This window comes from Eumetopias jubatus, unplaced genomic scaffold, assembly GCF_037043125.1.
Source record: "Eumetopias jubatus isolate StellerSeaLion01/CBP00866 unplaced genomic scaffold, mEumJub1_p1.0 scaffold_1, whole genome shotgun sequence".
Classification (NCBI taxonomy): domain Eukaryota; kingdom Metazoa; phylum Chordata; class Mammalia; order Carnivora; family Otariidae; genus Eumetopias; species Eumetopias jubatus.
The window spans coordinates 66,831,534-66,843,778 of NW_028274807.1; the positions used below are offsets into that span (position 1 = coordinate 66,831,534).

A 12,245-nucleotide genomic window follows, 5' to 3' on the forward strand; every position below is an offset into this window, starting at 1 on the left:
AGTTGCTTGGAGTGGCGATGACCAATCAGCCTTCGCTGTGGGCCAGAGCTGAAGGTGAAGAACTGCGGGGGTCGACACACGGACTAGTTCAATCCTGGCACAGCTATTTACAGCCACAGGCAGAAACTAATGTCAGGGGAGGAGTTTTCTGGGAAATGAAACCGAAACCTAAAGGGACAAAGTTTGCCACACTCCGTCGGGGTAGGTCGGACAGCAGGGACAGATGAGCGGAGCTGAGGATGGCTGCGCTCGGCTCCTTCCCCCTGATGGTCGAAGGGTCCTGGGGCCCCGACCCCCCGAAGAACTTGAGCACCAAGTTGCAGATGTACTTCCAGAGCGCGAGGAGATCCGGAGGCGGGGAGTGTGAGGTCTTCCCGGAACCCGGCACCCGGTCCCGCTTCCTGGTGTTCTTCCATCTAGAGGACGGTGAGGGGTGTAAGGGTGGGCGTGAGAGGGGACAACCGCGGTCTTCCCTCAAGGTACCTAGGAACCGGGGCGCACAGCGGGAGATCCCGCCGGGCTCCGGCAGCAGCCTTAGGGGAGGGAAGGCGCGGGGCTGCAGACCCGACGAAGAGTGCGCGAGGGGCGATAAGCACTCCCAGGTGCTGCCTGGAGGTGGCGGTAGAACCGCGCAAGTGAGTTCTAACGCTAAACTTGGCAGCGCGTTGAAACGGAAAGGAGCTGACAGGCTGCTACACTCACCTCCTTTTACAAGGCGACCTACTGTGTTAGGGGCGGAGTTGCTATTCCATTGCAATGTTTTTCCTTCCTATTAAAGCAGCTGTTCTAGAACTCCAAAGATTGATGGGAGCACAATTTGAAGGGAAGAGAAAATTTCCAGAGAGAGTCACACATCTAGACTGATTCCTGAGGGCCAATTCCATTCCTGACAGGCAGGATATTGGGGAGGACTCTTCCGATGGGAGCACACTGCATGGACAGGTGCTGGGGGCAGGGAAGCACGGGCATCTTCAGGCAACACGCAGAGCGTCCTCAGGGAGGTTTGGGTTGAGTGGTGACTGTATGAATCCCTGTGTACAAGCAAGATCGGCAGACGGGGGCTGAGAAATTTCAGAAGGCTAAGGGGAGGGGGTGCCTATATTTTAAAAATCTTAGGCCTTATGTTATTAAACCTCCTTCTTGTGAAGTGGTGGGGAGGAAATTAAGGCTAAGAGAAAGTTGGGTTGAGATGGTAGAGGACCTTGAATTACACCATAAGGACTACGAACTTTCCCCTAGGTAGGCAGGGGAGAGACATGTCAAATATACTTTAAGGAGATAAATTTGGTTGAAAATAAGTACCTTGACTTCTGTTGGGAGAGACCCTGGAAATCACAATTTTTAGGAGATCCATGCAATGTTCTAGGTGAGGACAGCTGAGTCCTTGAACCATGAAAATCAGCGTGGGGATGGAAGATATGTATTCGTGTACTATTCTGGATTTGGTAACTGAGGTCAATGCTCTGAGAGAGGGACAGAGAGGGAGAGCCCCCCCTTTTCTTCAGTTATTTTTTAGGTGGGGGAAAAAGGTATTAAAGGAATGTGAGGAGTCAGCGGGATTTTCCTACAGGTCCTGAGATTCCCAGTGTTTCTGGGGTCACTTGGAGGAGGTATGAAAGTGTTGTCTAAAAGCACATTCGGTGTAAATATAGAAAGTTATTGGAGGGCTGCTTGCTGTTGATCAACACACAGAATCTTCGTTGAGGGTGCGCTGGTACCTCTTTCCCTCGGTTTCAGGGTGGTCCTTGGACTGGGAGCAGGGGTGACATTCTGAGTTTAGGTGGGTTGGGAGTTTTGAGCTCCCCCCAACCCCCACCGCAGGCAGTTGAGCAGCTGAGTTCTCCCCCACCCTTGCTGTTAGCTTTAGGAAAGGGAGGATAAGCACCCACCCGATTATTACCTGCTGGGTCAAGAGACCACCAGGTCTGTAGTGAGAGGCCTGTGAGTTGCTGGTTCCGGAGCATGCGCTTTTTTCTTTGGAATCTCATAGGAAAGGAAGTGGACAAGCCCTGATTCTACCTTCCCGTCGCTGGATTTGGAGAAGCATTTGAGCCAGAGGAGAGGCAATGAGGCTTACCTGAGAGGAACTGGCATGCTCTAGGCAGAGATCTGGAAAGAAAGAAATGAAACCCAGAGAGGAGAGGGGTTCCCCAGCGAAGTGTGTGGGGGGGGAGGCAGGTGGGGGACAGGAGACCTACTAGGCTCAGAGCCCTTAGGAAAACAAAATACCAAGTTTTCCAAGGCCTCATTTCACCAAGGAATGCTCGGAAGGGCGGCTGTGCAATGTTAAGCCATTTCCCCTGGACTTCATTTTCCTCAAGGAGTTTTACCACTTTGATTGCAACTGTCAACATCATAAGGGCCTAGCCCTTAGGGACACTTACTTCTTTAGAATCCTCTTATCCTCCCGAGTGGTTCTCAAACTGGGACCATGGGCCTCTGCGTCTGGCTCGAAACAGACTAAACAGACCCAGTGCCTGCTGCCTCTTAGAGATTTAGGAACCCCGGGGGTGGGTGAGCGGGACTCCGCGTGTTTGACCAGCACTCCAGGAGGCCTGGTGTGCTAAACTCTGGGAAGCCCTGTTGTTTGTTGCCAACCCTGAATGAACAAAAAAGGGAGATGATTAGTAGAAAATACAAACAGCATAAAAATACCAACAGCGCAAAATACACTTTTGTGTCAATAACATCATTCTGTTCTAGCCCTGAACGCAGAAATGGTGGCAGTCTCCCCCACAGGCTTCCTTCCTCTCATCACCCAGCGCACCTCCCCTACCTCTGTCCCCAGGCTGCTCCAGCGGCCCCTCTTGTGGTACCCCCAGCACAGACAACTCCAACTTAGTACAACTCGAAACCTTTCATGGACAAAGGCCCTGGGGGCGGGGGAGAGGGGTGTGTGTGGCAGGAAGTGCCTATTCAGTTTCAGTTTCCTACCAGAGGAGCTATTGCCCCAGTAACAGGTTGTCAGAAATTTGCTAACAATGGTTGACCGCCCCCCCCTCCCCCAGCGGTCCTGGTCCTGGGGCACTGGTTCTTCTGCAGGGATTCCCCCGCCCCCACCCCCACCCCAGGAAGTGGCCTCACCAGGTGCGGTGCACTGTGTAGCACTACTTTCTTCACATGATTCATGTAGCCAGAATGAGCCCAACAGCACTGCTCTGTAGAAATTAGTGTATAGCTGGGACACCTGGGTGGCTCAGTCAGTCAAGCTTCTGCCTTTGGCTCAGGTCATGATCTCAGGGTCCTGGGATCAAGCCCCACATCAGGCTCCCTGCTCAGTGGGGAGCTTGCTTCTGCCCCTCCCCCTGCTCATGCTCTCTCTCTCTCTTTCTCAAATAAGTAAAATCTTTAAAAAAAGAAGAAATTAGTGTATAGCAAACAGAAGTATTTGGAAGCTGTATCTTACTTTTAAATAGTTCACTCAATTTCTGAGAAGTCCAGTGTAAATTGACTTATTAAGCCCTGTTTCAGATGTGTGCATTTATCATCCTTTTGGGTCATAATCTGGCTTCTGATAATTTTCAGTCTGTTCGGGGTAAGGGAACCCATCTCCTCTTTGAGTAAAATTAAATGTCAGTGGTCTGAGGTTGGTGCAGAAGGGAGACTGTCCACTTGGGGAAGGGTGGCTGGACATCAGGGTTTCAGTTCTTTTTCCTCCCAGATTCCCCTTGTCCTTGTGGCAGGTCACTTACTCCCATTGCTACTGTCTGCTCTCTCGAAATCCTGGTGCCCTGCGTATTGTGCACTATCTCAGAACAGGCTTTTGCACTTAGATGCCTGGATAAGACTCTCCCAAAGTTTAGGGGATTATAAAAGGAATGCATCACAGAAGCCCACGACACTAGACAACTTGGCTTACAAAAATTGGCTTGTTCTCAGGCTTCAGGCTTCAGGGGTCTTATGGGGTCCTCAGCCCTCCCGCTAGCTTAGGACAGCCCCTCAGGAGTCCATGTGAAAACATTTGCTATCTCATAAAGAGTGAAAGTAGAGTCTGGCGTTCTTTCTCGTATTGTTTCTGGGACCCGTTTCTCAGTTGGCGTCCAGTGAAGGCCTCGCGTCTCCTGCCCTTTCGTGGATGATTGAGGTGGGAAAGCTATTCCAGCTCGTTCTTATGAAAGATTCCCTATATCCTCGGCCTCTCTGCTCATCCACACCGGCCTGCAAGATAGTGGCCCAACATTCACGTCAGAGCCGCTCCTCTGGGAAGAGTAGGGCACTCTCAAAGGTTCCCCTTCACCCTGACCTCTTTGCACCATCTGACATGTTGAGCACGCCTCCTCCTCTAACTGGCTCCTTGCCGGTTCTCCATGGCCTGAGATGTGCTGATTTTCCTTTTCTCTCTCTGGCTGCTCCGGCTTATAATTATAAACTTACGCTTGCATAGCTCTTGTGGGTGTTACAAAATTCATTCACAGACACAGTTTTAAGGGAGGACACAGACTCAAGAAGTTAAGATATTTTCTCAATGTCACGCATATCGTTTTTGGCAGAGTTGGAATTTAAATCCAAGTCTTCGGACTCTTATGTTCACTGTTCAGTTTTTTCACTACAACCCAGCTGTCTGCTGTGCTAATTCTTTTTTTTTTTTAATTTCTCCCATTCCTTCTTTCCTACTCCTTTTACTATTGGATGTGAGGCTCTTATCATCACAGGTTAAGGAACTGAATGAAATAGCTTTTTCACTAGGCTCCTGGCCATTGTGCTCTTGGTCACTCAAATTGCCTTCCTAAAATACAGCTTTCATCAGGCCACATCCCAGCACCCAGTCTTCACTGGGTTCACCATGAGGCATACTTTGATTATTTCCCTTCACTTATGGAATAAATATTGTTACCTTTCTTAGTGCCTCCTGAGCATTATGGACTGTACTAAGTCCTTTATAATGTTTTTTAATTTAATCCATGTAACACCTATATAAGACAGTCTTCATTAATTACTCATTAATAGACAAGAAGACTGAGACTTTGCAAGTAAGACTTATTAAGGAACATGCCCAGGGGTTAAAAAAAATAAAGGTAAAGATGGGATTGAAACCCAGGTCTACTTGCTAAACTTTTCTTCTTTTCACCATACAAGGACTTGCTTGGGAAACTGACTAAGCCATTGATTGCAAATGATGAAGCCCTATGGAAATCATGGAATAATCTGGTGAATAAAGATTGCTTGACAGTTTCCTTTTTTTTTTTTTTCAGTTCGGCAAAAAGTTCTGGAGACAAAGAACCATGAGTTGCTATGGCCAGGAATGGGAGCATTCCAGTTAACTGTCCAGTTGCCTACAGCCCCACATGAAGTCCAGGATATCTTTGAGGGGGAAATTCCAACAAAGGTAAGTCAAGGCATGAGTAAAGGGAAGTAGGGTGTTCTGCCAAGCTGTGTGGGAAGGAAATCACAATATGGAGAATACAGTGGGATGAGAAGTATAAATCAAATTGGAATAGAAGGCACCTTACAGATGTGGAGGGGGTGAAAGCAGTCATGGGGAAGGTATGGAATAATGAAGGAGGGGGCGCTTTTTGTTTGATTTTAGACACTTTCTGAAAAGTCAGAATTTGCAGATGATAAGGCTGGTTTGAGATGTAAATTTTTGGGTTTGTTTGGGTGCTTTTAACCTGGAACTTGCTCAGTTTGTTTTATTTTTACATCATTTTGAGGGGACAGAGATCCATACTACCTGCGCTATCTCCTTGACTGTAAAATGGGACAGTAATCCAATCCTCGTTGGGTTGGTGGATCGTTGTGAGGATTAAATGAGACAATCTCTGTAAAGCACAAGGCATGGTGCTTGTTAATAGTAAACACTCAATAAACATTAAATGGGGAAAAGATTTAGGTGTTACCCCACACCCCAAGCACTTGGTGTTAATTGGGTTTTAGTAATTTGTGACTCATTTTTACCAGTGATTCTTGTGCTTAGTGGATATGTCATTACATGTGAGGTGCATTCAACAGCGTAAGTGCCAGAGCTTTTTATTATTGTTTCTATTGGTCCGATGTCTCCGGTCCAGTCCCCGGGACAGTTTCTCAACGTAAAGAAATTATTAGTCATTTCTTGATGCTACTCTGTTGTTTATTGGATTTCAGGATTTGGAGACCAAAGAACATGTCAAAGAACCAGGTAAGGGCAAAGAACTGAGATGGCTGACCTTCGCCGGTGGTTTTGCTTTCATTAAAGATGGCGCTTGCAGGGCTCATCCTTCTTTTCTTGACTTCACAAAGCAGGGTGTGCTTAGCTTAGAGATGCCATCTGCATCTCTAAGAGATGCCATACTCACAGCCAGCTGTGCTGAGGGTGAGCACGGGGGGAGCCCCCTGAGATCTTAGGGCTCAGGTCAGAAGGATGGGAACAGATCTCTCTGTGGGGACTGGAAAACACCTTGCAATTGAAAGGAGGCGAAGAGGTGCCTGGGAGATGGTGATAAACTGACCTGTAGAGCCCACCTGTGCCCAACCGCCATCGAGAAGCAAGGACAAGATGTGTCATTGTGTGTCCTGTGTGGCTAAGTCAGTTTCCGAGCACTGGGTCTGGAGGGGGCTATCCTCTGGAGCCACAACAGGACGGTGGACAAAAGCTTCTAAGTGCTGGGTGCAGGATGTGGGTACAGCTCTTCTCCTCCTCTCTGCTGTAGGAAACAGCCGCTACCTCATAACCCTTGTGGACTCTGCAGCTTTCCTAGTGTCTGGGTGTTGGCCTGCTGTACCAGCTGCCACTTACTGAAGAGGCAGCGCGTTTTCCTGGCCAAGCATGCTCTTATAAAGGGGGAGAGATGTTGACCTGTGCTGAATGGCTGGACAAAGGAGATAAAGTGATACGTATATCTAGATCTTAGGGAACAGGAATTCCAAAAAAAAATGTGTAAATTATTATCCTCTAAAACTGACACTGTCTTGAGAACATGTTTCCATTTTTGCAACTTTCTCTTTTGAAAATGGCAGTAGGCTGAGAGCTGCCTTTACTTGGCAAACCGACTGGAGAGGGATGTATGGATTGTTTTTACCTAACACGGAGGCACTATTCAGCGGTAGAATCTAGGATTCAAGGTTTTCTTAAGAAGCTCATGATTCAGGACGCCTGGGTGTCTCAGTCGGTTAAGCGTCTGCCTTCAGCTCAGGTCATGATCCCAGCATCCTGGGGTCGAGTCCTGTATCAGGCTCCTTGCTCAGAGGGGAGCCTGCTTCTCCCTCTGCCTGCAGCTCCCCCTGCTTGTGCTCTCTCTCTCTCCCTCTCTGACAAATAAATACATCTAGGAAAAAAGGAAAAAGCTCATGATTGTTATGTGATAGGAATCTTTTGTCTGTTTAGAGTAATTACTGCTTTTTATTCTTCAGATATGAAACAGGCTCAAGTAACTTCCAGTGTTCATTGGGACTCCCTAAATCCTTATCTATTTTTGGAAAATGCCTTATGTGCTGTACCCTCAAGCCCAAATTTAGACCGGGAAGTGGTTTTATATTGGTACATTTATATTTGTACCATTTCCTGGGTCTAGACTTTAATCAAGTCTGTGTTTCTTATGATTTCATAGATTTTACCCTACTCTGTCTTGACTGATTTGTCAGCACTGTTTCAGATTTGCTCACAACACAAGGATATTCTCAGGAAGAGCCATCCAGTCCCACTCCACCAATGGACTTTTCTTTGTCCTGGAGACTTTAGACTCATTTGCTGACCTGTTTTTACATGACTCAGACTCTAATGATAGTAAGCAGCCAGAAGTTGGGCCGTCTTTAACGAAGTACTTAATTGGCCCCTTTAAGAGACCTAAGAGGAGGTCCCTTGTCGAGTGGTTGCTCCACACTGAATCCTGACGGTGACCCTAAGGCTAGGACTTTTGAAATTAATTGGAATGGTGTAGACGGTTTTCAGAACCGAGCAAAATCAGGGTGGAGGGTGGTTCCCTAATAGGTTCCCCATTTCAGGGCTGAGGAGAACAGAGAATACTGCACGCTGAGCGCACTGGGCATGCCCCAAACCCTGGGCATAAAGCTGAAGATGGGTAAGCAGTTGACAGAGGAAGAATAGATCAGTCAAGCCACACACCAACACCAGAGGGTGTGGGCACTGAGCTAATGTCCTGTTCCAGGCTCAGCTGAATTGGGCTGGGTCTGCAAGGTGGAAACCAGCAACTGGAAGAACCTGTAGAAGAGAGACATGCAAGAGCAGAGAGATACTGGTCACTTGTGGTCAGGAAATTCTGGCTTTTTCAACCCTGTATTTCCAGCCTGGACGCTCTTCTAAATTCCAGACCTCATGTCTGGCCTTCCTGTTGGAAAATATGTCAGAGCCACCATGTCAAAGCCACCTGTGTCATCTTCTTCCTCACACCCGTACCCTTTCTGTCTTCCTTCTTTCTCTTGAAGTACTCAACCAGTCTGCCCATCACCTACTGGAAACTTCAGTCATCTCTCTTCTTTAAGCCTTCGTGTATATTAGTCACAGAGCCTTAATAATTTTTTTTTAAGGTTTCCTCATCTGTCCCTCCCTCATACCAGGCTGCCATGATTACCTCACAAATGCAGCATGGCAGGAGCACCCTGCTTGGTCTCTCTGTATCTGATGTTCTTTTCCTTAAATCTGACCGGCCCTTTCACTATTGCTAGATACCCTGTCCTCCTTATCACAGAAACCTTCCACAACTCACCCTTACTGCCGACTGCAGGATAAAGTCCACGCCACGTTCTGGATGAAGCCAATTTTTCCGGCCTCATTTCTTACATCTACACCTAAGTGCTCCTTGAGCTTCATCGGTCAGACCACCATTTCCTAAGTAGTTTGGCGCAGTCATGGCCCTCTGCCTGTACTTCCGTGGCCCACAAGCCCCATCACCCCACTTCTCTCTATCTGAACTCTAGAGAGATTTCAAGATCCACTCAGTTTCCCCTTTTCCTGAAGCCTTTCCAAAGCACCCCGTCGCCTTCTGTGTCTCTCGGACTCCTGGCTGGATTATTGATGCTCTTTATTTGGCAGTTCACAAAGCCTCTCTTGTGATGAAGCTTCTAATAGTCATACGGTTGTAAAACCATGTTGCTGGAAAGGCTCTTACCTAATTCAGTTCACCCAGGACTCCTTTGTAAAGAGACTTGCCTGAGGTCACATGGCTAAAGAGTGGCAGAGTCAGGGGTTGAACTCAGACAACCTCACCCCTAGCTCAGCAGTCCTTCTGCTTTGTCACACTTATCTCATTGAATGCTCTGTTATTATTGAATCCTTAAGCTATTTTTTATTTGGCATGAGTGCGTGGTGTTACATTCCACACATAACAGGAGTGTGTGTCAGGATCACCTAACTGCTGTAACAAACAACCCCCAAATCATAGGTCAGTGTCGTCAGCAGTTGGGGAAGGGGGGAGGCTAGACTGCTTCGGGAATCCCAGGTTCCTTCCATCTTTTGACAAGATTACTTTTGATACATGGCCTCCGAAGTCACTGCAAAGGAGAATGGAAATTCACATAAAGGAGATTTGTACTTGCCAGGCGTGGAAGTGCAATTCACACTTTCACCCCTATTCCATTAGCCACATGAACTCGGTTGTGGGAAGTCTGGGAAATGTTGCCCAGAAAGAAAACAAAATGGATTTGTTGAGCGTGTAGCATTTTACTCTTCCGTGATAAACATTTACAAATGTCAGTTCCTTTTGTCATTTGTCTTGTATACCTCCATTAGAAAACCTCTAAGTTCCTTATCTGATGTTTTCTGTATGCACCCCTCTCCACACCTCCAGTGCCTTGAACATAGTAAGGGCCCCAGTTGAACAGTCACTCACAGAATGTCTAAAGATTATATCATATGCATCAGGCTGCACTGGGCAAGCATAGAGTGGGACGGACCTGATGCATAGATGGAACTCACGAAGGGCCAAAAATGGAGAGGAACAAGCTGGCTGGGAGGATTGCTGTTCGGTGAGCTTGATGTATACATATAGCTCCCTAGGCCATTTTACTTTCTATGTGTGTTCCTTAGTCATTCAGCGAGTATCCTTTTTTATCTTCAGTGATGAAAACGTATTACTTTTCAGAGCGTAATATGTTACATGTCTTCAGATATTCTTGCTTTCCTCCAGTGGCCCAAGCAGTAAATCTCTGATTCAGCGCTCTTGAGCCTCAAGTATATGCTAGGTGCCAGCAATACAAGGATGAATAAACATGTCCCTTGCTTTTGAGAAGCTGAGTTCAGTAACTGTGTAAGGTGCTTGATGGAAGCATATGTCAAAGGCTACGAAAGACAGGTTCCTCAAAGAGACAAGGCAGAAAAGGGCATACTAAAAATCAAACTTAACAATAATAGTTAAATGTTACATTTGATTTTTAACTAAATTAAGCAAAAAGCCTTCTCAGATATTTTTTTATTTGACTTAGCCAAGAATAGAAAAGGAAAGAGGAAAGCGTCTTATGATAATTTGCTAAGACCATGATAGACAAATGTAACATCTTGTACCTCTTTTGTCCTTTTAAAATCAGGTGTGTCAGAAGAACTGGATACAAGACTTTCTCCCAATAGAAGATCGGAGAAAATGGAAGATACCTCAGAAGAGTGTGAAAATACTGCCTCTTTGGTTGCATTTGAAAATCTCAAAGCAAATGTAACTGATATAATGTTAATCTTGATAGTGGAGAATATAACTGGCCTGTCCAATGATGCTTTTCAAGTGGAAGTAATACGAGATTTTGACGTTGCTGTAGTTACCTTTCTAATGCATGTGGGTAAGATCAAATGATACTGCATTTGCCAATCTTCTTTGCACCCCACTTTGGGATTTGAGACCCCCAGTTAATGGAATGTCTCTGAAAGCTTGACTTTTTCTCGTAGCTAGTAAGAGAGGACTCCAGGTTAATATAGATGCTTTTTTACTTTGAAAGAGAAGCAAATTTGTTTTAAAATGAAATTCTGGTATGTTCAGTAAATCAGACTTCATTGTATGAGGGTGTGTGTGTGTGTGTGTGTGTGTGTGTGTGTGTGTGTGAGAGAGAGAGAGAGAGAGAAAGAGAGAGAGAGACAGAGAGACAGAGAGACAGAGATAACACACCCAAATAGAAATCTAAAGTTTAAGGTTATAAAAGTGATTCCAAACAGAAGACTCAGCAATTTCACATGCGTTATCTCACTGGGAGAAGTAAATACTGATCTGTGTTACCAAACTGGATTTATTGGAAAGTAGTAATGCTGATAATAGCAGACACTCATATAGAGATACTGTAAGTCGAGTACTGTGCTAAGCTCATTACATGTGTTAATTCATTTGTTCCTTTTGACAACCTTTTGAGATCATTGTTATTCCTCCTCATTTTACAGTTGAGGAGACAGAGGTGCAGAGATGCTAATAAATTCTTGGATTTGAACCCCGTGGCCCACCTCTACACAGCCTCTTCTCTTATGTCCTTTACCATGTATTTCCTCAGTACTTTCATGGTCATCCCACATGCAGGAGAGGAAGTGCATGGGATGCAGGAAATGAGTGCTCTTCAAGGTCCATGTGAGGAGTCATGTCCAGAAGGACGAGGCAGTTTTCCAATCCGAGCCCTCACTCTTCCATGGCCATGGTAGGAGGATGGTCATGAAGTCAAAATTCTAGCTCCACCATTTGACTAATTTTCAGAGCTTGTCCAAGTTACTCCCCTCTGTACTTGACTTCTCTCCTCCATAGACTAGAGGAAAAAATACCTTCCTGATACAGCTTTTAAGAGGATTAAATGAGGCAATGTGTGCAAAGCTGCTCTTAATATAGTCCCTGACGCATGGTAAGGACTCAATGAAGGGAGCTATTCTCATGTCAGATTTATAATTATTTCTTAAAAAGGAAAAACTGAGTGGACTTGCTTTTGTTCATTAATCAAAAATCTTGAACACCTACTATGTGCCAGGCACTTGTTTAGTGCTGTGGGTACAGAGATGAATAATTCTTAGTTCCTGATCTTGAGGAACTCCTATGGAGTTGGAGACCCATATGTAAATGAAAAATGAAGCCGGGAGAGAAGCTGCCTCCCTCCGCTGAGAACAGCAGGCTGTGGGGAATGGGAGGAAAGGGGATCCAGACAAGGTGGCTTGGTTTTGCCTTGCTTACTCCCTTCTGTGAAGTTTATCCTCCACTGGTCCCGGTCTCCCAGGTCCCCAATACACTGTTATTTCCTGCCACTGCTCTTCTCTTCGCGGGAAATGTTTCCTCTCCTAATCTATAGGCTAAACTCTGCTCTGTCCTTCAAAACTTGGATCAGCAACCAGTTACTCTGACAATCCTTGTGGGATTCCCAGA

At 46.1% G+C, this 12,245-nt stretch overlaps 1 protein-coding gene across 4 annotated transcripts in view; it reads left to right on the top strand.

Moving 5' to 3' along the window:
• Positions 1-165: 165 nt before the first annotated feature.
• Positions 166-12,245, top strand: part of PARP14 (poly(ADP-ribose) polymerase family member 14) — a 39,877-nt gene continuing 27,797 nt past the window's right edge. For 2 of the 4 annotated variants that reach the window (XM_028110507.2, XM_028110508.2), the window contains exons 1-4: positions 166-426; positions 5,193-5,326; positions 6,082-6,115; positions 10,456-10,698. In XM_028110507.2, coding sequence (XP_027966308.1) covers positions 240-426; positions 5,193-5,326; positions 6,082-6,115; positions 10,456-10,698 — 598 coding nt within the window. In that variant the 5' untranslated portion in view covers positions 166-239. The remainder of the gene's footprint in view (positions 427-5,192; positions 5,327-6,081; positions 6,116-10,455; positions 10,699-12,245) is intronic. The other 2 variants (XR_003610476.2, XM_028110506.2) reach the window with 2 other exon arrangements.